Genomic DNA, 22,913 nt, shown 5'->3' with positions numbered 1-22,913 from the left:
CTCCACAGGATGGAGGAGCCCCACACCTAGCTCAAGCCAAGTCCAAGCGCGACAGATTGTTTAATGCAAAGTCACAAAGACATTAAAAACCTGGCATTTAGAATTGCACAGGAGGAATGGTTACAGGGCTATTTACAGATATGTACAGCTCCCCTGCGCCACCCAGCGGGGCGAGGCAGGACAGCAGCCCAGCTCCAAATAAAGGTCCCTTCTCCACTTCCACCATGTCCCCTGCATCCTAGCATCAGCCACCTTGCTTGCTAGGGGTCTTTTCTGCTATGCCCAGCCCTGGCCTTGGCAAGAGCACAGGCAGCTGCTACCCTACTCCACCAACCTCCTGCACACACTAGGTGGCAGCACCGAGCCTGCTGCTCCCCACACCCTCTTCCTGAGCCCCTCTCTATGCCCCCCACACCTCTGCCTTACCCGAGGCTGCTCTCCCCGCCTCTGGCCAGGGAAGGAGGGTAGGAACAGGCAGGTGGCTAGAGTGATGCCATGTCCCTGGGTGAGTCATCCAACATGAGGACTGAACCCGGGACTTCCAGTTCTAAAAGCAGGAGCCTCTGCAGCCTGAGTGGAGACCCCAGGTGAGTTGGCCAAAGCTGTAGCAGGCTCAGCCACCACTAGAGCGGGACAGAGCACCATGCTCAGTGAGCAGGAGTGACTGGTTTGGGACCAGAACTGGCGGCCACATCCAACCCCCAGCACTGAGGCAGAGTGTAGAGCCCTGTCTGAGCCAAGCAGCGGGGCCAAGGAACATGCTTCCCTCGGATAGGATTGGACTCTAGTGTCTTGGAGATGATGGAGGGGGATCTGTCCTCCCCGCAGACCCCTCACTGAACAGCGTGGAAGCCAAGCAACCCAGGAACCGCAGCAGCTGTCGGGTCCCCGCAAACACCCGTGACTGGTGCTGCTGTGTCCTTGAGCAGGTGGGATGAAGCCAGGCTGCCATCTGGAGAAGGAGGGAGGAACAGCTGTTCCAAGCAGCATAAGCCACACCTGGAACATGCCTTTAGGGAAGAGGAGCTTGGCCACTCTTGGCACCACTCCTTTGGCATGTTAGTTCTGAGTCTCTGCAGGGCCCCCTATTGTCACACCACGTTATTGCAGCAGTTCTTCCCAGGAGATAGGTCTGGAGAAGACTTCCCTTTCTAGCCACAGATCATAGTTCATCTGGAAATCCTCTGGCAGCTCCACCCTCTGGCCCAGCACGCTCTGTAAACAGTTATCCACGGGCAGGAAGTCAGGGTTGCTGTGCGCCCGGTCGTAGCGCCGGGAGTTGAAGCGCTCGATGCTGGCTCGCAGGGCACACTCCTCCGCTTGGAAGTCCCAGGGGCGCGCATCCAGATCTAGGGCAGAAGCGGGAGGACATTAGGCCCATATAGCTTGGGGAAGGTGGTCTCCTGGTCATACCTTGCCTACGCTCTCCTTCCTTGGACAGGCAGCTGTCCCTGCCCAGGAGTGTCAAAGAGGAAAAGCCCCTTTGATTAGGAGCCCCACGACCAGAGCTCCTAATTCCCAGGCTTCAGGGTTTGAGCCGTCACCAGTGGGAGTCAGGGAGGGCACTGGGCAGTCAGGTGCTTTATGGCTTTTGCCAAGAGACGGGATATTAGGCTAACTGCACCACTGAGCTGCTCGGATATAGCAGTTGGGATGCCACCTCCCCATAATGGGAGGTTGGCACAGCTGCCCTGGGGAGAGAGTTCCTACAGCTGCCAGTTCCTGATAGCAGATGGATATAAACGGGAGCAGCGTAACCACAGCTGCTAGGTCGAATGCTGCTGCCCATGTCTTTAGGGTGGAGATGAAGCCTGCAGTGCTCCATCTTCACCCACCCATGCCATTCTTCCAGCATGCAATGCTCCATCTTTATCCAAGCAGCTGCCCTCATCTGTAATACGGAGGGACGGCCTCCTGGAGACTACAGGTCCCAGCATGCAATGCTTCGCCTCCATCTGGTATATTAAAGACCTGTTACGTTTTATGCCAATTAGCGACGCCCTTTGGGCTCCTGGCCAGGCGCCAGCCTGGGCTGCTATTGGGCTAAGTGAGCGGATGCCCCCTGGGATAAGCACTCCCACGGGGCTCAACCCAACCCCAATGAAGCAGACACGTGAGAGGCCACGGGCAGGGGGTGGAGTGGTACCATTTCCATAGGCCCAGTCATCGTTGAGCCGGTGCCGCACTTTCTGGTAGATCGCAGACATGGTCTTCATGTTGCTTTTCCTCCACTGCCGCCCCAGGTACTTGGTCTGCACCTTGAGCAGCTTCAGGACATAGAGCTGCATCATGGCTTGCTTCACCTTCAGGGCTCGTTTCAGGATGGGAGCCGACTTGAACACTACCAGCATCTAGGAGGCACACCGGTCACACCGCGCCACGGGGTACCCACTCCCTCGGCACCCGCAGTGCATAATGCTGTGCCAGGCACATGTACACCGAGCCCATCCACACCCCTCCCTGGCACCAGGACAAGGGCTAGATCAAAGACTCAGCCCACACTCCACACGCGGAGATTTTTAGGGTCATATAGAGCCTTACACAGCCCCCACCCACCCCCAGGTCTCTGCACCTCATGATCCCCATGCCCAATGGGCTCCTACTCACCATGGTCCTGGAGTGTTTCCACTTCGTCAGCTTGTTCAGTATCCTCAGGAGGTTTATACAGGAGAACAGGTTCCGCCAGCAAAACTGATTGTTATCCCCAGCTTCCTGCAGGGAGATGAGAGCCGGGTGGGAAGGTGAGCAGCCGGCTTGGCCGTGTGCTGCACAGGGATGGGCAGGGCTGCCTGTGGGAGGAGGCTCATGCTATACAGGGCCAACCTGAAGGCCAGGAGTCCCTTCCCACCCAGCCCTCCCCTATTGCTACCTGGAGCTTAGTCACATGTGCAAGGAGCTGATTTCCGGAAAGCCTGGGCTGTCATAGCAAGGCACGGAGCCCAGCCCTCTGAGCAGCAGCAGCCTGCCCCAGAGTAGGAGTGGGTCTGCTGGGTGTTTACAGGCTTGCTCCCACCTGCTAGGCCTCCCGGTGCTGCAGAGAGCTTGCCTCATTTCCCCTACAGCCCCCCTCTGCTCTGGCCCCAGCAGGGAAAGGACACGACAGCAGGAGGGAGGCAGGCCCGTGGGCAGCATGCGGGGCAGTGCAGAGGGCTGAGCTCACCAGACTCTCTGCCGTCAGCTCCGGAAGCTCGTGCACCACGCAGTAAGGGTAATCCAAGACCGAGATGCTGGAAGGAGAAGAGATGGCCTCAGCCTCTCCTGTTTGCCAATGCACAGCCCCAGCCTTGTGTGGGGAGATCTCTGTGGAGTCCCCTGCACTCCCCGGGGCAGATTCCGGAAGGATCCCATGCTGGGGATAGCGGACAATGTCCATTTACTGAGAATGAGTCCTGCTGCCTGGGCCACAACTGAAGGGGGATGTTGCTGGGGATTCAGGCAGCGTGGAAGGAGCCTGACGGGAAAGATTCGAGAACAGCTCCCTTCCTACGGGCCCCATGGCAGGAGCAGCGCTCGGGGAGGGGGAGCAGGCGCTGGGTACTCCACTGTGGGTGCAGTGTTGGGGGCCCTCAAGGCACCCCACAACCCACTCAGTACCTCACACTGGGCCAGTGACAGGGAGCCCCCACCAGGTACCTCGTGCAGGGCCAGTGACCGGAAGGGGGGCCCACCATCAGATACCCCGTGACACGGTCAGTGATGTGAGGGACCCCATCAGGCACCCCACAAGTTGCTTGGGTACCCCACTGCAGGGCCAGGGATGGGGGCCCTCAAGGTAGCTTGTTGCAGGATTAGTGATGGTAGGGGCACTCCACTGTGCAGTGATCCCACCCCATGGCAGATGCAGGGTCAGCGAAGGGCCTGGTGGTTCAGCAAACCCTGGGCCCCCCATTACCTGTTCTTGGCAGTGATGTAGGACATGATGTTCTGATTGAAGAATTTCAGGATGAGTGGGATGCAGTTGGCAAATACCAGGTGCTGGGCCATGTACTCAAACTAAGAGCAAAGATAAGGAAGCCAGGTAAGCAAGCAGACCTCAGTGCCCCCCGGTGCTGCATGCTCCCCTAGTGAGCTGCACCTGTGTGTGTGTGGGGGGAGGTGAGTCCCCACGCAGGTTTACCTGATAAACGTGATTCAGCTTGAAGTGTTTGAGCAGCAGCAGCAGCACGGCAGAAATGGCCTTGACAATGATCTCTTTGTGCCGGTTCACGTCCACGCCCAGCTTCATGCTCTGCAGCACCGTGGTCCTGGAGGACAAAGCCCCAATCTCAGCCCCTTGTCTCAGGGCAGGGGTAACCGATCCACAGAAGAGGGGATGGCCAGAGACAGCCAGGCCACAACCCTACCAAGGGAGTACAGCCCACGGCCTCTTGCCCCTTCTCTCCCTCTCCACAGCCATCACCCCGCTTAGCCCTGAAGGCCTTTCCTGCATCTCCAAACTCTCATGCTACCTTTAATTAACAAATAAGGTTTCCAGGATACATTTCACCCCAAAGATCCCAAGTTGGCCAGTCAACAAACTGATCCCTGTGCCTAGTTTGTAGCCACTCCATCCCACCGCTGAAATGCGGCCATCTCTGGGATGGATGGCAGCAGTGGCTAACAGAACATGGGAATGTTCCACAACAGTTCAAGGGAGGCCAAATCCCGTACCAGGACGCTGGGCTAATATGCCCTGGAATCTGTACCAAGCTCAACATCTCAGCAGAAAGAGAGTACCTCTGCTAGCAGTGCCCCCAGCGCTGCAAGTCCTGACTCAGAGGGAGGGCGCCTCCTACAGTCACCAGTGCTGCTACCTACACAATATTGGGTGTGAGCCAAAGATCTCCCCTCCAAGCGAGGGTCAGGCCTAACTCTGCTTAGCATGAGATCCGACAAAATCCAGGGAGTCTAGCTTCAGACCATGTCCCAGCTCAGAGTTCAGACTTGCTCTCAGCACAGGAAACTGAGCCACCTGCCGCAGTCTGGGTGCTGGCTAAAACTCCCCAGCTCCAGCACAACCAGCCAGGCCTTAAAGCACTGCCATGCAAAGCCAGGAGAGGCCTTCTACCTACCAGAGACCTAGTTACCTCTGTTCTCTCACCCCCCATTCACCCCGCCGTGGGCTTCTCCAGGCCACCAGAGAAGGACACTCACGGCATCTCCTCTGGCAAGACGTCTGCAAGGATGTTAATGGAATCCGTCTTGGCTTTGGAGGTGGGGGCTGCAGCTAGCAGGATCTTCAGCAAGGCAATCTGTGGAGGGCATCCGAGAGCTGGGTGAGGGCAGGAAGGGCCTCCGAGGGCAGAGAACAGGGCTGCAGGCGCAGATGCCGAGGAGCTTAACGGCCGTCAATTCGGTACGCGGTGGGGAAAGGCGAGAGGATGCCACCAGGCATGAGCCAATGAGCAAAGACGGGGCACATACCAACGGGCAGTGGTGGGTGGAAGTCATGTGACTGGGGACATACTCACAAGCAGGGGCAATCAGGCACTTCTTAGGAGATGAGTCTGAAGCAGTAGGGAGTACAATCAAGCACACGCCAACGGACAGGGAAAGGAATGATCCGGTATGACTTGGCACATACCAGTGGAAAGGGGCTGAGATCATGGGATCAGGCCCACCCCAGTGTAAGTTTGGAGAGGAGAGTCCAGCTGTACTGGTCAAGCAGGGGGAGTGGGAAGGGACGGGGCTCAGCATAGGATCTGTAGTGTGGCCATAACTCACCATGTACTGGGGCAGGCTGGGAAGGAGGCCCTGGTACAGAGTTTCCGTAGGAACTTGCTCCACTTCCTCTTCCCTCTAGTAAGGAGATGAGAGAACCACACTCTGAGAACATCTCCAGCCCTCAGAAGGTGGCCAATTTGGATTGGAATGCAGGGGCCTGCCTGGTTCGTGACTTTGCAGAACCAGACACAAGCACAATGCAGCCTCCCAGGACACGGGCACAGCCCTCCCCTCCCCCAAGGGACAGCCTAGCAGTCACACAGCAGGCTGCCACACAGGGATCAGAGCTCGTGAGGGGGGAGCAACCTCCCCCCACAGGTTACCCTTGTGAAAACCTCTCTGGCTAACTGAATGCACACATTGACAGGCTCCTGCATGCAGTCACCTCCTCAGGGGATACAGGATTGGCAGGGTCCCTGAGGACAGGCACCTACCCAAAGAAACCCCAATAAGCAACTCTGCAGGCCCCACAGCCAGCCCCCTGGCCTCCTCCTCTTCGTACTCCCCAAAGAGTCACTTTATGGATCTGCCTCCCTGCACCGTGCGGACTCTCCAGAGGGGGGATCACCCTTGTGGCACTCACCCCGGAGAGCGGGGAGCGCAGGTACTCCTCTTCCATCTGAACCTGAACCTCCGCAATCGACGTGTACTTGTGCTGCGCAGAGACAGAGCAGGGGAGGTTAATGCCACCAGCCAGCAGCGCAGGGAGATTCCCACAGTCCCTTCGCTGACAGCGCAAACGCCACCAGCTGCAGCCCGCCCAGAGGGGAAGCCACAGACAGGCTTGTGAAGGCCGGTGCCTGTACCATTTTATGACTATTACATGTTCTGTCCACCTGACTGTTATGTTGTTTGCTACCTGCTCACAAGGGGTTAATTCCAACAGGAAAGCGAACGGACCTTTGTGGTAACCCTCCTCTGATCACCCTCAGAGGGTGGCCCAGAGTCTGGATGGTCGTCACACCAGGGGAAGGGGCTGACCTAGTTCGGGAGACCTAGGGCAGACAAGGGAACTTTGCAGGGGAGAAGAGGGCAGCCCTGGGAGAACAGGCGAGAGGGCAGGCTGGACACCTTGCACCGGGATGGGTTGCACAGTCTGGGAGGGTGAAAGGTACAGCTGTCCCTCACCTGGTGGGAGAGGTTAGAGGCACCCCTTCCTCCCCCCACAGGAAGTGTTGAGGGGAGACCGTGAGGGGGGCACTCACCAGTTTCAGGGTTCGGATGCTCTCGTGGATGGGTCTGGGCAGCCCCACCACCGTGTTCGTGTCACTAGAGAGAGGAAAAAGCCAGATTGACACAGAGGCTGAAAACACCCCTTCCTCCTGGTCAGCAAGGAGAGGATCCATTTCTCCTAGGGGGCGGAGAGCAGCCTGGAGGGGGCTTGCCCATTTGCTGTCACCTTGCCAGCGTGTCAGCACATGAGGCCGAAATGGGATGACCCACAAACTGGCTCTGCCCAGGCCCCTGAGTTCTGCTTTAACTCACCTCCCCAGCGTGTAACCGATGAACTTGCTGCGGCTGGATTCCAGGAACATCTCGATGTCCTTCTCTCTGCGGGAAGGAGGAGACCACTTACCATGCAGTCAGGCCCACGCCTTCCACCACTGGAGAGCGCCCGTGTAATTACCATCAGGAAGAACAAATTAGCCCAACAGAGCTCTCCTGGGTCAAGTGAGATTCAGAGAGAGGAGAGCTCCCGCCTCCACTCCAAAGTCCCACCCCAGGAGGATCCCCACCCTCTAGGAGAGCTCCAGTGTGGAACATGATAACTCATCGTTGCTCCAAGACAATGCCACCACCCTGGAGGCTCATAACACTGTGGTGGTTCACCTTGATAGCCCCACTGCTGGACAGTTTCTAGAGGGTCCCGTCTTTATCCATCGGGGGAGCGGAAAACTGTCTCACACTTTAACCATCACCACTCAGCGGTCATTAGACAAGCCAATGGCAGAACGCTGCCAGGGACCTGGCACGAGGTCATTCCTAGTGGTCCGGAGGAGACAACTCACCTGACTTTGGGAGCCCAGGGCAGCCCCTTTGGGCAGGTGAGTCGGTCAGTTGGAGGGTGCTGGATGGGTGGAGGCATCACCTCATCTCGTTCCAGGGGAAATGTCTCCCCCTCAAGGCTGTTGTCATCGTCATTCTCCTCCTCTTCCTCACGGGAGTCGTCAGCTTTGTAAGGGTCCCGCTCGTTGAAGGCATCGAGGTTGTCTTGCTTAATCAGAGCCTGGAACCAAGGGAGAAGGCGGCTGAGTGGGGAGGAGGTGAACATCAGATTGACATGGGGAGACAGTAACTCTGGGGTGCAAGTCACCCCAAGATCACACCTGACTCCCCAGCATGTCTAGAGCAAGAAGCTGGCTGCCCTTTGTTACCCTTATTAATTTCACTACCCCATGATGGCATTCCCTCCGCGACCCCCCCCAATCTTTGCCCAGACTTGAACTCACCTTGTGTTCCCGCCGGCCCCGTTTCTGCTGCTGTTCAATCAGGTCGGAGGCCGACGCCGGCGGGGACGCAGCCCTCATGTTGCGGATCACTTTGATGCTGTCCTCTGGAAGCGGCGGGAGGCCCAGTATCTCCCGTTTCTCGGCCTTCATGGCTTGGAGCTCCTCAAAGCCTCCCAGAGTGCACTGCAACAGACCCCCCGCAAGACACCCGGGATTGTGATTGAGAGGCGACCGCATGGACAAACACTCACTGGACACACAGCATAAGGGGTTCACTCACTCAGATCTCCAAGCACCACACACCACCTGACAAAGTCCACAAGAACAGATCCCCGAGACAGAGTTCTGTCCATAAACCTTACATATGGGGTCTGTTATTTAGAGTCTATCTATGTCAGACACTGGACTGCTCAGTCTGAAGACAGCTGAAAAGCCAATGGTCAAGAAAGGCACCGCTGGGGTTTTAGCTATAGGACATCACAGATCTAGCGAAGTGAAGGGGGTACTTTCCTTTGGTCAAGAGGTCATTCAGGAGAGAGGGGTATGGTCTAGAGGTGGGAGCACAGAGCTGGTCACCAGAAGCTCTAATCCCACTTCTCCCACCATCTCTCTTCTTTGACCCTGAGCATCCAAAACTCTTGGCACCGCAGGCCTCCCATATTAAACAGGGTGATAACACTGGTGACAGGCCTCACCACAGAGTGAGAGGATCTCTATGAAGCGCTTCGACTGTGAAAAGCACAAAGGGATACTGCCCCAGGGTCCTACCATTCTACCTCCTCTGAAGGAATGGAGGATGTGCTACAGGAACCCCGCAGTATTCAGCACAAGGGCAGCTGGGAGTTAAAGGCTCCAGGAAGTCAGCATAACCCTTGTTATTCAGACACGGAAGGTGCTTTCAGCTTTGACGGCTGGCAATGTGTTTAGCAACACAGGGAGGAGGAATATTAATAGAAAATCGACCCTGTCAATAGCTCCTTATAAACGGACAGTGGAATTTCACTAGCTCCAAGCCACAACCTGCACTGGGGACTGTCTACATTACAGACTGACACCATGTTGATCTCACCTACTGTTTGTGTCTAGCCGGTTATCAAACAGTTCCTTATTGCCAGGATGGTACAGGGCCATGACCCTGACCGTGAGCAGAGCTGTTACACACTTGTTCCAATGGTTAATTACTCTCACTGTTAAAGATGTATGCCTTATTTTCAGTCTGAATTTGTCTAGCTTCAATTTCCAGCCATTGGATCGTAGTAGACCTTTCTTTGGTAGATCAAATACTCCAATATTAAATCTTTGTTCCCCAGGTTCTTATGGACTGTCAAAGTCACCAATTAACCTTCTCTTTGTTAAGCTAGATTGAGGTCCTTGAGTCTCTCACTAGAAGGCAGGTTTTCTAATCCTTTCATCATTCTTGTGGTTCTTCTCTGCACCCTCTGCAATTTAGCCACATCCTGACTGAATGGTAGGTGCCAGAACTGGACACAGTATTTCAACAGTAGTTGCATCAGTGTCAAATACCCAGATCCCAGAAATCACAAAGAGAGGTCAAATAACCTTTCTGCTCCTACTGGAGATTCCTATTTATGCACCAGTGCTCATGTTTAGATCACTGTCCATCACAACCGCCAGTCTCTCTCAGGGTCGCTGCTTTCTGGGACAGAGTCCCCCAGCCTGTCAGTATAACCTATGTTCTTTGTTTCTAAAGGAATACAGTTACATCTAGCTGTATTCAAATGCATCGTTTGATAACGCCCAGCTGACCAAGCAATCTCGATCGCTCGGAATCAGGTGACCTGTTCTCTTCATTCTTGACCATTCCCTTAATTTGTGTGTCACTTGCAAACTATCAGTGATGATTTTCTGTTTCCATCCAGGTCATGGCTAAAAGTGTGAAACAGCGAAGGGCCAGAACTGATCCCTGCAAGAGCTCACTGGAAACACCTGCTCCACGACGATCCCGTTTACAATTACTCAACTGCGTCTCAGGGCGGATATAGCGAGTTCAGCAGAGGACAAGACAGTCAGTGCCCCTATCACTTGCTTCCAGCCAAGTTGGCCCCAGATTGGATGCCAAGGAAAGAATCACTTGGATGATGGCTTTAGAAAACTTGTTCTAACTCCCCTGCTCACACCAGGGGATTCTTACCAGCACAGTTTTCCAGAGCAGCAGCAGTACCTTCTTCATAGGGAAGTGTGGGGCGTGGCCACTGCAGAATTTGGTCACCATTCCGAAGAGCATAACGGAAAATGGCTCGTTGTTATACAGCGGGGCCCCTAGAAGTGTAAACACCGATGACAGCCATGCGCGCCTGAGGAGCTGCCTACCCTCCCATCACCACCTCCCTCTCAGGGCAGAGCTCCAACATGTTCTTAACTGCACTATCCCATCTCCTACTTGCTCACCCCGCCCTCATCCTCTCTCCAGCCAACTCCTCTCCTTCCTTCTGAAGCCCAGGACCTACCCGTATTTGCTTACGAATAACTGTGATGTTGGGCAAGAATAGCCCCCAAGACCAGACTCCACAGCAGAGATACAGCACAAGCAATGGGAATGCTGGCTCTGCCCCCTCTGATGTGGCTTAGCCCTGCCCCACAGGAATCCTCCACTGACAGCAAAAGAATCCTGTCTCCATGGCCCATTCAGGTTTTGGCTGATTTGCCAAGACAAGAAGAGCGTTGGGAATGGATTCTGCAGAATGGGCCCATGTTGCCTGGGAATTGGAATGGGACCCAGTAATTCACTCCACGCAGGCCACTGAACTGCTGTAAGAGGACAACTGCTGGTCACTACCAAATGGGCCAGATTCTAACCACTACAGAGATTCCAGGCCCCGGCTCATCACCTTGCAGAGAACACTGCTGTAACCTACCCACCCCACCATTACACACTCGGGACATCCCAAGGGAGGCTCCTACCTAGCTCTGCTCGGAAAGTCTGCCTCATCGTCTTCCACTCAACCTTGTCTCCCTCAGCTTCCTGCCGGACAGTCTCTATGATCAGGTACATGATGTTCAGCAACACCCTGCAAACAGCAGAGAGTCAGACAGGACCATAGGATGACCGAGAGGGGAGCAGGTCTCAGAGGAGCTGCCTATGATCTGCTGGCTCCAACAACACTTAGAAAGGCAGTCATGTTCTGCTCCCATTTGTCCACTCCTGCACGAGGAACAGATCAGACTCAAGGGGACTAGAGCTAGATATCGGAGTTGAGGGTAAGAAACCCTCTGGAGGAGTGTTACCCAACTGGCAGGTCATGGCCTCTGGGGGTGGAGGGAAATCACGAGATGTTGAACATTTTATTACAATCTAAAGCAAAGAAACCTTCTTCCCCTCCCCACCCAGGGTCCTTCAAGGTCACAGAGTTTACGACCAGAAGGGTCCCCTAGATGGTCAGTCTGTCCAACTGTATATTACAGGCCACTGAACATCCCCTAGTCAGCCCCGCACCAAGCCAACAACAAGAATTAGACCAAAGCATTACAGCCCTCAGAAGATGAAACTATTGTGTGCCACAGGCAGAGAAAGAGGTCAAGGATTCCCTCTCTGGTAACACACAAACTAACCAATTATCTAGGCTCTGCATTGGCATCATTGATACACTTTTTACTCTTAGTAAATAAAAGAGAGAGTCGTGAAAATTTCTAACTTCAGATAAGGGGTCACCAACCTGAAAAGGCTGAGAGAGTGTGCTCCACTCCTCACCCCTTGGCCCCCGTCTTTTGACTCAGTAGAAGCATTCACTGTGTACATGGATTAGGAGACAATCTGATCCTGTATGGCAAACCCTACTGGTCCATCAGTCCAGTATCCAGCCTCCAGGAGCAGCCTGTACTTGATCTTGCAGAGATGCTAATGAGCTGAGCACATCTACAGTGCTTTTCAAGCCAAGAGCTCAACACACTTTAACAAAGATGGGTGTCATTAGACCCATTTTATAGGTGGGGTAAATGAGGCACAAAGAGACCACAATGAGTCAACACTCTGGAAATGGCGCCCAATCTTCTGATTTCTAGCCCTCTCTGCTGGACCACACTGCCTCTCAAAGGAAGGAAACAAATCCCATAATGCACCTGCCAAAGCTCCTTTCTGAACCCCCAGGCATTCAGCTTAGACTCTGAAGCCTAACATTCAGCAGCCTCTCCCCATTATTTACTCACCTCAGATCCGTGCTGTCGGCCAGGGAGATAGCGGGCTTCCTCACGGCACTGCTGCAGGCGGCACTGTTACTGCGGGAGGAAAGAGACTCAGACCCTCAGATCAGGCTGCCTACCTCTCCTTCTGGGAAAAACACAGCTTGGATGGCTTAACACCACCCATAAACAACCAATTAAAGCACACAGGAGAGCTGATCACTGCCACTGGGATCTGGCATGACTAGAATCTACTGATGCTAAAACACTGGAAGCCTCCTAATCAATCTGGCAACACAGGGAGCAGGTGCAGAGTCCCTCATGTCTGAGGAAGTTAGCCTCGATTAATCAGAGGCCCAGAGAAAGGATACGACTCTCTCCTAGGGGAAACTAAATCACATTCAGTATTTGCTGCAGCAGTGCTTCTTAAACATCTCACTAAACCTTCCCCTTACCCCCACAACTTAGCCCCATTTCTCAGATGGGAAAACAGACACAGCAATGCAGTGATTTGCCCTAGGCCTCAAAGGGAGTCAGTGCCAGAGCCAGGATTGGCATTCAGGACTTCCTGGCTCCCAGGCCTGCCCTCGGAAACCCCTCCCTCAAGTGCAAAGGTCTCCACTCTGGAGACCACTGCCGATGTGAAAGGGCTTCATCCTTAGTGGATTCTCCCCCCAGGCGCCCATCAACAATGCACTAGCAGTCTACACTCAGGGCAGACCTAAAGCTGTGCCACGTCTAACACGCTCGCTGGCTAAATGGACTAACCCCGGGAAGAACCATTCTCTCTAGAATGGGTGTCTGACCACATGTATACCTCTCTGCCCCATTTCCCATTGCAGAATAAAAGTGTTCTGGACAGCACACAGGAGAGATCTCCAGTTCAAATCCAGCCCAGCTGCCACCAATTAACCACTGATTAGTGGGGTGGGGGAGGAATTCAGCTCCTAGTAGCCAAAATCCATTCCCACAGTCGGCAGCCTGAATACAGAGACCAAGGACTGACCCAGAGGCAGTATCTCCAGGACTCATATGAAGCACTCTGAAACTTGCAAAACTTACTACTGCCTACATGGCCCCTGGTCCTTGGAGACAGAGCTCAATCCGATTCCCCCTGAAGTCAACAGGAGCCTTCCCGCTGACTCCAACAGAAACTGGATTGGGAGCAGAGAGCTGCTGGGAAGTGAGCATCTTTCACAAACTGGAAAAAGATCCAGGAGGAGCAGTTCACGCACAGGTTATCAAAACTCTTCGGGCACAGCTTTTCATATCCCCAGCCCCATGGTACTCACTCAATCTCCATGTTCAGAAGCTCCACCAAAGCATTGAAGGTACCAACTTCTAGTAGCAAGAAAATGTTATATCGCATCCAGGCTTGAACTTCAGCCTCGGAGCTGCACTCTCCAAAGGTGCCTGTAATAATGTTATTACTGGATCACCTTTCCATCAAGAACCTCAGTGCACTTCAGAGACATCCAAGCAAGCCTCAGAGAGCCCACGGGAATCCGATCAGCAGATTACAGACAGGAAGACAGACACGGAGAAGGGGAGGGGTTTGCTCCAAGTCTCAGGAAAAAATGAAATTAGTGGCTGAGCTGGGCAAAGAATCCAGATCACTCAACTCCCATTCCGGTGCCCCATCTACTGGGTTAGATGTTGGACAAAAGTATTTAAGAGAAATATTTTTCAGTTACAATGATCCATCTGGATTTAAAGATTTCCCCTGAAGCATTTGCAACCCAAACTTTGCCACACTGAGCTAGTGTAGGAGAACCCGGGGTCAGATTTTGGCCCAGGCCCCATCCCATACGCGCTGATCTGATATAGGGACTGTAAAATGGACAATTGCCAGAGGGAGAATTCCCCTCGCTGTGGCAGATCTGTATGGCTCAGGTGCATGGCCACATGCTGCCCACAGCACAGGGGACAGGCCTGGGGGTAGGAGAGGGAGTGGAGGCAGTGCTCAGCACCACAGCCATTCTGGCCTATGGAGCATTCCACTGGCAGACAAAGGGAGGCTGCTGCAAGCCTGAGCTGCTCTTAATTTGACTGGGGCCACAGCAGCCCTCAGTGCAGCATTGCATTGGCGGTGTAGCAGGGTGGTCCCCCGCTCCTGCTCTGAAGGGGTTAAAGCCAGCCCTGGGAGAGGGTTGAGGCTGGGACAAGAAGCCTGGGCTGATTGGGGAAAGTAGGATCAGCTGTGGCCAAGCCCCAATCAGACCCAGCTGGCCCCTATAAGAGGCAGTGAGCCAGGAGCGCAGACAGAATCTTTCTCTGTCCGTAGAGGGAGATGGGCCTGGCTGCAGGGAGCTAGGCACAGGGTACCTGAGTGAAGCAGGGCTGGGGAGGCAGAGCAGCTCCAGCCTGGAAAGCCCCAGGCTGTGGCCTAGCATTGGGCTAAAGGGTACTAGAGGTTGCAGAGGGCAGCCCAGGGGTAGGCCAAGGCAGCAGATCCAATCCCTCCTTGCCAGTGACGAATAGGCTGATACTGCAGTCTGCCCCAGGGCTTGGGGCTAGACAATGACTGGCAGTTGCCTTATACTGAGGCAAGGTGGGAACAGTGGGCGGGAGTTCCCCGGGGAGGGGAGACCCTGATCCTAAAAGGGGTTATTGCCAGGGGGCAGTGCCCCAGACAAAAGGGCACCAGGGTCCTGGGAGGGACACAGGAGCCAACAGCAAGCGGATCACCGGCCTGCAGAGGGTGCTCTGGAGCTAAGAGAGCTAATTCCCTGAGAGACCAGCAGGAGGTGCCACAGGGGTGAGTCCACTCATCTACAGGTGGTTTAAACAACATAATTATTATTATTTTATTATTAGAGGCTCTTTTGGAGACTGTAGCTATGCAGCTTAAATCAACCTTTGCCCCAGACCCTCCAGGGCCACCCCTTATGCTTCAGAATCAAGCCCCTAAGCAGGAACCCAACTAGAAATAAAGGTGAAAACGACTCATTAATTCGCTGCCCAAGCCGAGCAAAATGTACAACAGGTAAGATGGCAGCAATCGTAACAAGTTAATTCCGATCTAACAGTTGCAGGTGTGACCAGGGACATGGGGAGGGAAGCTGGTATTAAACAGACAGTTTCTAACCTGGGTGCCCCTTTAATAAAGATACTACACAGATAAGTTAATAGGGATTTTGGAACAGGACCAATTCTTCTGCTCACATTGCGACATACCTTGCGCAACGTAGAGGATGGCTCGGGCCACCTTGAGCCTCTTCTCCCTGGCAGTGACCTCCAGCCCATCAAGGAGCCGCATGGCATGGGTACGATGCTGGCTGTTGTCCAGCTCGGTCCATTTTTTATCCAGCACTGAAAAGCCAAACAGCTAGTTTTGTGAGAGGTTGTTCCCCACAGCTGGAAGGGGATGTATATTTCTTCCCTCTCCAAAAGCCATGAAACTATGAAGCAGTTACAGCTGCAATTCTCTCATCGGATGTAAAACAGAGAGGAAAATTCAGAGCATTCAGCATAAAGAGAGAGCCAGACTGTCAATTTCGATGGGGGACTCATCACAGCCATGGGACAAAGCATAGGTATGTCTGACCATCAAGGGGCCACGCAGAGGGAACTGTAAAGCAGAGGTAAGCAAACTATGGCCCACGGGCCACATCCGGCCGGCTGGACCCTCCTGCCTGGCCCCTGAGCTCCCGGCCCCACCCCCGCAGCCTCAGCACAATGCTCTGGGCGTGCAGCTGTAGTGCTGCCAGCCATCGGTACCCTAGTAAGGGGGCAGGGAGCAGGGGAGGTTGGATAGAGGGCAGGGGAGTTCGGAGTGATGGTCAGGTGGCAGGGGTGTGGATAGGGGGCAGGGCAGTCAGAGGGCAGGGAACAGGCTGGTTGAATTGGGGAAGAGGTCCCAGGGGAGTTGGAGGGCAGTCGGGGGCTGGGGTTTCAGGGGCAGTCTGGGGACAGGGAGAAGGTGGTTGGATGGGGTAGGGATCCCAGGGGGGCAGTCAGGAATGAGAGGAGGGATTGGATTGGATTGGGCAGCAGGGGGCAGGCAGGGGTTCTGAGGGTGGTCAGGGCACAAGGAGAGGTGGATGGGGCAGGGGTCCCGTCAGGGAACAGGCAGGGTTGGATGGGGCAGGAGTCCCAGGGGGCCATCAGGGGGCGAGAAGCAGGGGGGGTTGGATAGGGGGTGGGGGCCAGGCCATGCCTGGCTGTTTGGGGTGCACAGCCTCCCCTAACCGGCCCTCCATACAATTTCAGAAACTCGGTGTGGCCCTCAGGCCAAAAAAAGTTTGCCCACCCCTGGTCTAAAGCCTTCTAGTACAGGACAGAATTAATCAGACTCATCTGTTTGAATCCACATCAGCAGTGATCAGAAGTCAGTATAGACAACCTTCATAAAATGAGATGGTTGTTCTTAATGGAGACTTCCACATCTTACAGCACAGCCACAGTCAGCACCAATTAACCATCTAGCACATTTTGATAGCTTAAGTGCTGATTAGGCCACAGACAGGAACCTACTCTTTCCCTTTCAGTTCACAGGTGAGACACATTAGAAGGTGTCTGTGAACACTGACAACATTTGTCAGCAAACACTAGCTAAGGTAAACAAGGAATCAATGTACGTGTCTGGTTCCTTCCCTCTGACACAGGGATAGCAGCACATCAATACTTCTGTCTCCTGTTGTCTATGTTCTACAGGTGACATCATCGCCACAGTACAATGTGGGAGGAAGAAGACAGTTCTCTTACCATGGACCCTAAAATCCTCCTCAAAGCATTTTCGATTCAGCTGGAACTCCGGACCCTCTGTGTAGCTGTACAGTTCTGCCAAGAGAGCATTACTGGTGTCTGATGGTTGTCAATTTCATTTCTGCATCCAACCAGAAAACACCTCCCAAAAACTAACCAGTTCTCAGCTGTGAAACTAAGGAGCACGGACATCACTTCAGTCATATCACACTTAATGTTTATCGGGCTCTGTGATCATTAGAATCTGTATGGTTTGACTTGTTACCTGGAAATTGCTGCGATGGGTTTTTTCTACTTATACTAATTATATTAATTAAAAAAAAAAAAAAAAAGATTTCTCATCACTGAAGTTTTCTACATGTAGGTCCCTTTGTTTTCAGTTTGTATTTTATTTATTTTTTTCCAGGCAATTTATCAGTGTTTATTAACACAGCAATCAAAACAGGTGAAAAATCAGTGCAAAAAATGTTAGTAATTTTCCTGGGTAAATAGTGGGGTTTATTTTGGCAGACAGAAAAGACTATCCAGTAGATCACCATTTGCAGTGCATACACTCAACTTCATCCTTTTTTCCTGTTTGGTTTTTTTTTTTAAACTTTCAAATATTTCCTTGTGTTCGGAACGTATTCGGATACAGATTTTCATTTTCTTCCTACTTTAGCGTGCCAAATCTTTAAACTGCTATCTGCTAACAGCTTGAAATGTGTAACTGATGGGCGTGAGATTCACCAGTAGGTTCAGATAGGCACGCATTTAAGAGTTTTTGTGCCTGCCTGCCTGTTTGTGTGATTGTGTGTATCTTCTAGACTAACACATAGTCTTACTTCAACAGGTAGCTTTGCATATACACACACAGACTAATGTATTATCATAATACATATCTCACGCAATGTATTGTATTTTCCTAATAAAACAAATTATTTATAAATTTGAACGATACGAAAGTAGGGTGAAAATCAGAAAAAAAATGAATAATGCTTTTTGTAAAACCTGGAAATTATTTCAGTAAAAATCAGTTTAAACTGAAAATGAATGGGCTTATATATACTCAAACGCTCAGAAAAATGTTTTACATAAATGACATTCAACAGAAATTATTTTTGGTATTTAAAATATTATTTCCAGTGAAAAGAGTTTTCTGGATGTAAGTTTCTCAAATATTTGGGATCCAAACACTACATCCACTAGCACAGGGGTCAGCAACCTTTCAGAAGTGGTGTGTCGAGTCTTCATTCATTCACTCTAATTTAAGGTTTCGCGTGCCAGTAATACATTTTAACATTTTTAGAAGGTCTCTTTCTATAACAGTGGTTCCCAAACTTTAACAACCCGCGAACCCCTTTCACTAAAATGTCAAATCTTGCAAACCCCCTCCTAAAAATGAATATTTCCAGGGATTTTCTCCTTTACCTGAGTATAAATTATAAAAGCAGTGTTCTTGGAAATATAAAATTTGTTTTGATGACATGCTTATTACACACTATTATTATTTATCATTACAGTATTTTTATTACATTATGAAAACGGCAACACTATTCCAAGATCTCACTTTTGTAGCTTGTGTCACTTTCAATAAGCCCATTATAAGACAAGGCTGCTATGTTTCATCAGGAGTATCAGATGTGAAACCAGCATGAAGGTATTTAAGAAGCCAACTTAAAGAGTTCCTCCTACACAAGCTTTCAGGTCTTGAGCAGGCCAGGCAAACAAAGCTTAAACTTGTTCTTCTCCATAATTTTAAAAACTATACTAGCTGCCTATTTAATTTTAAAACCAGCAAAAAATATCCACCTCCCTTTCCATTTCTTATAAGGAGTCTTGAAGTTTAAATCTCCTCAGTGTGATAGATATGCTTGCTTTGATCTGCTTAGCTCTTGGAAGTCCAGGGGCTCCAGGCTGCTGGTCCCGTACTGCCCGGGTTCTGGGTCCCTAGGGACAGCTCTGTCCGCCATTAGGGGATTTTTCTCCGAGAACACCCTGTAACATTTTGCGAACCCCCGGGGGTTCACAAACTCCAGTTTGGGAACCACCGGTCTATAATATATATAACTAAACTATTGTTGTATATAAAGTAAATAAGGTTTTTAAAATGTTTAAGAAGCTTCATTTAAAATTAAATTAAAATGCAGAGCCCCCCAGACTGGTGGCCAGGAACCGGGCAGTGCGAGTGCCACTGAAAATCAGCTTGCGTGCTGCCTTCGGCACACGTGCCATAGGTTGCCTACCCCTGCACTAGCATGAGAACTGAAACCTGAAACAGACAAGCAAGTCAAGTGAAACTGACTAGCCTGGTTGTCCAATATGGGAAATACAAAAAAGAAAAGCAGGATAGATGGCAAAAATAATGACTAGTTAATTAAAGCTAATAGCTTTTTAACAAAGTGTTATTAAGCTAAAAACAATCATATGAAAATATATTATTTTTGAGTTGATCGTGTTCTTTCACGGGTCAGTGAGCAAAAAACAAGTTAATTTAACCATTAGGTTTAATTTCCTTACCCGACAGCTCTGCAGACCATCTATCTGTGTCTGCATATTCAAACTCCAAGTCCGGGGATTCAGAATAGCCCTGATGGCAGAAGGAAAACAGTTTTAATCAGTCACTATTCAGTAAAACAAATTCAGTTTCCATAACTTTCAAAATTCATCCTGTTGCAAGTTCAGTACAGTGTTTTCAATCTAACAGATATGAAATTTACCAGTACATCAACAGTATCAAAGTAACCTACTAAAGTGCCTTCTGTATTTTGAATGGGTGTAACCGTCAACACTTCTTATTCCTACCCGATTGTGTAATGTTGCTCTGTGCTGTTGAAAAATCATGTTCCATTGAGTGGCATTTCAGTGGTGGGTGATCCGTTTGTATAAAGCCTAGAAAGCACTCTGAGATCCTTTGAAGTGAAAGGCACTATGTAAAATTTTATATATCCACATGCTTATTTAATCCTAAAATTGGAGCAGGCTATTCTGGACCAGGGAGCTCTCGGATTTAGTCAATTTAGAATAAATGTGAACCACTCTGCAAGTCTGGGATGCTACCCCAATCCAAATCCTCATCCTTGCCTTTAGGCACTAACAGAATACAAAAAATAACTAAGTAAATAAATACAGAGAGTAGAGACAATATTACTGAGGCTGGAAAAAGATCACGACTGCAGCAAGATGCAGTAGCTTTAAAAGAAACCAACGTAAGTCATCAATATATTCCCTTGGCTAAGCTTTACATGAATATTGTGCCAATCGCTAGCAGAGGATAGGATGCACATTCACCTTTGGAAAAACAATGAGGAGTCCAGTGGCACCATAAAAGCTAACAGATTTCTTTGGGCATAAGCTTTCCTGGGTAAAAAAACAAAACACTTCTTCAGATTCACCTTTGGGACTGGGATCAAACGAAACAGCAACATCCATTTACTCATTTTAAGGCAGTGGGTCTGAACCCATTAATTATTGTGGGCCGCCTATGCAGCTCTCTCTCTTGTTATGTGGGCCGCATCCACACCATATATATATACTACCCTTATGGCCCTGAGCACGTCCCACAGGGCACAGCTGTGCGCTGGTTGGGCTGCAAGCGGCTGGGGAGTTGAGAATCACTGCTTTAAGGAGTCACTCTGACGGGGGCTCAATCTCCCAGGTATGGACTGTGTCACCTTTCGAGTCTGGCATCGCTCCCCCGACACAGGGAGGTCAGTCCCCCGAAATCTGGGTCTGGGACCGCTCTGGATGCCCTCTCCCCCAACACAAACATAGCAGTGGCTCCGAGGTGCGGGCCAACACTGATCACCCTGCTCCTCTAAACCCGCTCGCAGGCCTGGCGCCCAGACACCCCACCGATGGGCGCTGGGCCTGTGTATCTACGGCCAGGCCCGCTGAGAGGCTGGGCTCTAGGCAGGGACCGACCGCCCCACACAGGATCCAGGCCCAGACACCCACTACCAAGGCCCAGGGGAGGGGGCTGGACCCGGTACCGAGACCCTCCCCTGCGGGTGGGTCAGACCCACTTATACCCAGAAGGGGGAGGGGTCTGCTCCATTTGGAGCCGGTACCCAACCGCCCCGCCCACAGCGACCGGGGGGGGGGGCAGCGCCACTCGGAACCGATCCGACCCCCCCCCCCGGCGGACCAGGGAGGGAGCAGGGCCGCGCGCTCACCTCGGAGTCCTTGCGCTGGTTGCGGTTGAACTCGCGGCCCTTCCCCGTCGGCAGCAGCCCGCCCCGCTGCTTGTTGTTCACGATCAGCTGCCCCGGCCCCCCGCAGCCACCGACACCGCCCGGCTCCATCTTCGCTCGCCCCGCCTTCCTCCCCGGCAGCGCCGCAATCTCGCGAGAAGTGGGTGCGGCCGGGCAGCCATGTCTGGTGTGGCATTCAGCTGGAGGTGGCAGACGCTCTGGTCGCCTGAGACAGCCATGTTAGGAGTGGCAGGAGCTGTGTGTTGGGCGGGGGCCTTGTCCTCACAGGGTCTTGCTATAAGGCCTGGCTGGGGCTAGAGCTACCATCACATCAGCATTCAGCACAGCCAAGCCAAGCTGTTGCTTCAAAATTCACAAATCACAGAATCAGAGACTATCAGGGTTGGAAGAGACCTCAGGAGATTATCTAATCCCAACCCCCTGCTCAAAGCAGGACCAATCCCCAACTAAATCATCCCAGCCAGGGCTTTGTCAAGCCTGACCTTAGAAACGTGTTAAGGAAGGAGATTTCACCACCTCCCTAGGTAACCCATTCCAGTGCTTCACTGCCCTCCTAGTGAAAAAGTTTTTCCTAATATCCAATCTAAACCTCTTCCATTGCAACTTGAGACCATTACTCCTTGTTCTGTCATCTGCCACCCCTGAGAACAGTCTAGATCCATCCTATTTGGAACCCCCTTTCAGGTAGTTGAAAGCAGCTATCAAATCCCCCTCATTCTTCTCTTCTGCAGACTAAACAATCCCAGTTCCTTCAGCCTCTCCTCATAAGTCATGTGCTCCAGCCCCCTGATCATCTTTGTTGCCCTTCACTGGACTCTTTCCAATTTTTCCACATCTTTCTTGTAGTGTGGGGTCCAAAACTGGCCTCACCAATGTTGAATAGAGGGGAATGATCACGTCCCTCGATCTGCTAGTAATGTAGTAATGCCCCTACATATACAGCCCAAAATACCATTAGCTTTCTTGGCAACAAGGGCACACTGTCGACTCATATCCAGCTTCTCATCCACTGTAACCCCTGGGTCCTTTTCTGCAGAACTGCTGCCTACCTATTCGGTCCCTAGTCTGTAGCAGTGCATGGGATTCTTCCATCCTAAATGCAGGACTGCACTTGTCCTTGTTGAACCTCACCCCACTTCTTTTGGCCCAATCCTCTAATTTGTCTAGGTCCCTCTGTATCCTATCCCTACCCTCCAGTGTATCTACCATTCCTCCAAGTTTAGTGTCATCTGCAAACTTGGTGAGGGTGCAGTCCATGCCATCCTCCAGATTAATGAAGATATTGAACAAAACTGGCGCCAGGACCGACCCTTAGGGCACTCCACCTGATACCGGCTGCCAGCTAGACATGGAGCCATTGATCACTACTTGTTAAGCCCGATGATCTAGCCAGGCTTCTATCCACCTTCTAGTTCAAATCAACCCAGGACTCTCAGCATGAGGAAGGAGTGCGGCTTCGTGGTCAGAGGGAGAGCGGGAGTCCCATGGGGGAGAGGTCACTATACCTCAGCGTACTTCTGGCTTGGGTACCCTCCTACATCAGGCAGGAGGGACACGCCGCTCGATCTTCATAACCAGAGCTGTACCAACCCCACACTATCGTGTGCTACACCAGTCTTCTGTGTGTCTCAACAAGCAGAAAGGCATGCATGTCCTGCTCTCGCTTACCCACTGCTGCCCTTGTAAGGAACACAGTGCAGCCTCGAGCCAATTACTGGATAAA

The 22,913-nt window shown here is 51.9% G+C and overlaps 1 protein-coding gene across 1 annotated transcript; it reads right to left on the bottom strand.

Moving 5' to 3' along the window:
- Positions 1–31: 31 nt before the first annotated feature.
- Positions 32–21,311, bottom strand: STRIP1 (striatin interacting protein 1). Its single transcript, XM_030561192.1, has 21 exons — positions 21,152–21,311; positions 19,497–19,566; positions 16,998–17,072; positions 15,468–15,602; positions 13,583–13,703; positions 12,318–12,386; positions 11,076–11,182; positions 10,306–10,433; positions 8,154–8,336; positions 7,713–7,930; positions 7,189–7,254; positions 6,909–6,972; positions 6,287–6,358; positions 5,704–5,778; positions 5,134–5,231; positions 4,118–4,244; positions 3,893–3,993; positions 3,161–3,227; positions 2,608–2,712; positions 2,147–2,351; positions 32–1,349 (listed from the first exon to the last, which is right to left on the bottom strand). The coding sequence occupies exons 1-21, from the start codon at positions 21,278–21,280 to the stop codon at positions 1,102–1,104; spliced, it is 2,463 nt and encodes an 820-aa protein (XP_030417052.1). The 5' UTR covers positions 21,281–21,311; the 3' UTR covers positions 32–1,101.
- Between the last annotated feature and the right edge of the window lie 1,602 nt (positions 21,312–22,913).

The sequence above is a fragment of the Gopherus evgoodei genome, chromosome 4, assembly GCF_007399415.2.
Source record: "Gopherus evgoodei ecotype Sinaloan lineage chromosome 4, rGopEvg1_v1.p, whole genome shotgun sequence".
Lineage (NCBI taxonomy): Eukaryota > Metazoa > Chordata > Testudines > Testudinidae > Gopherus > Gopherus evgoodei.
Note: the sequence above shows the minus strand (reverse complement) of the source record. Positions and strands in the feature narration are given on the sequence as shown.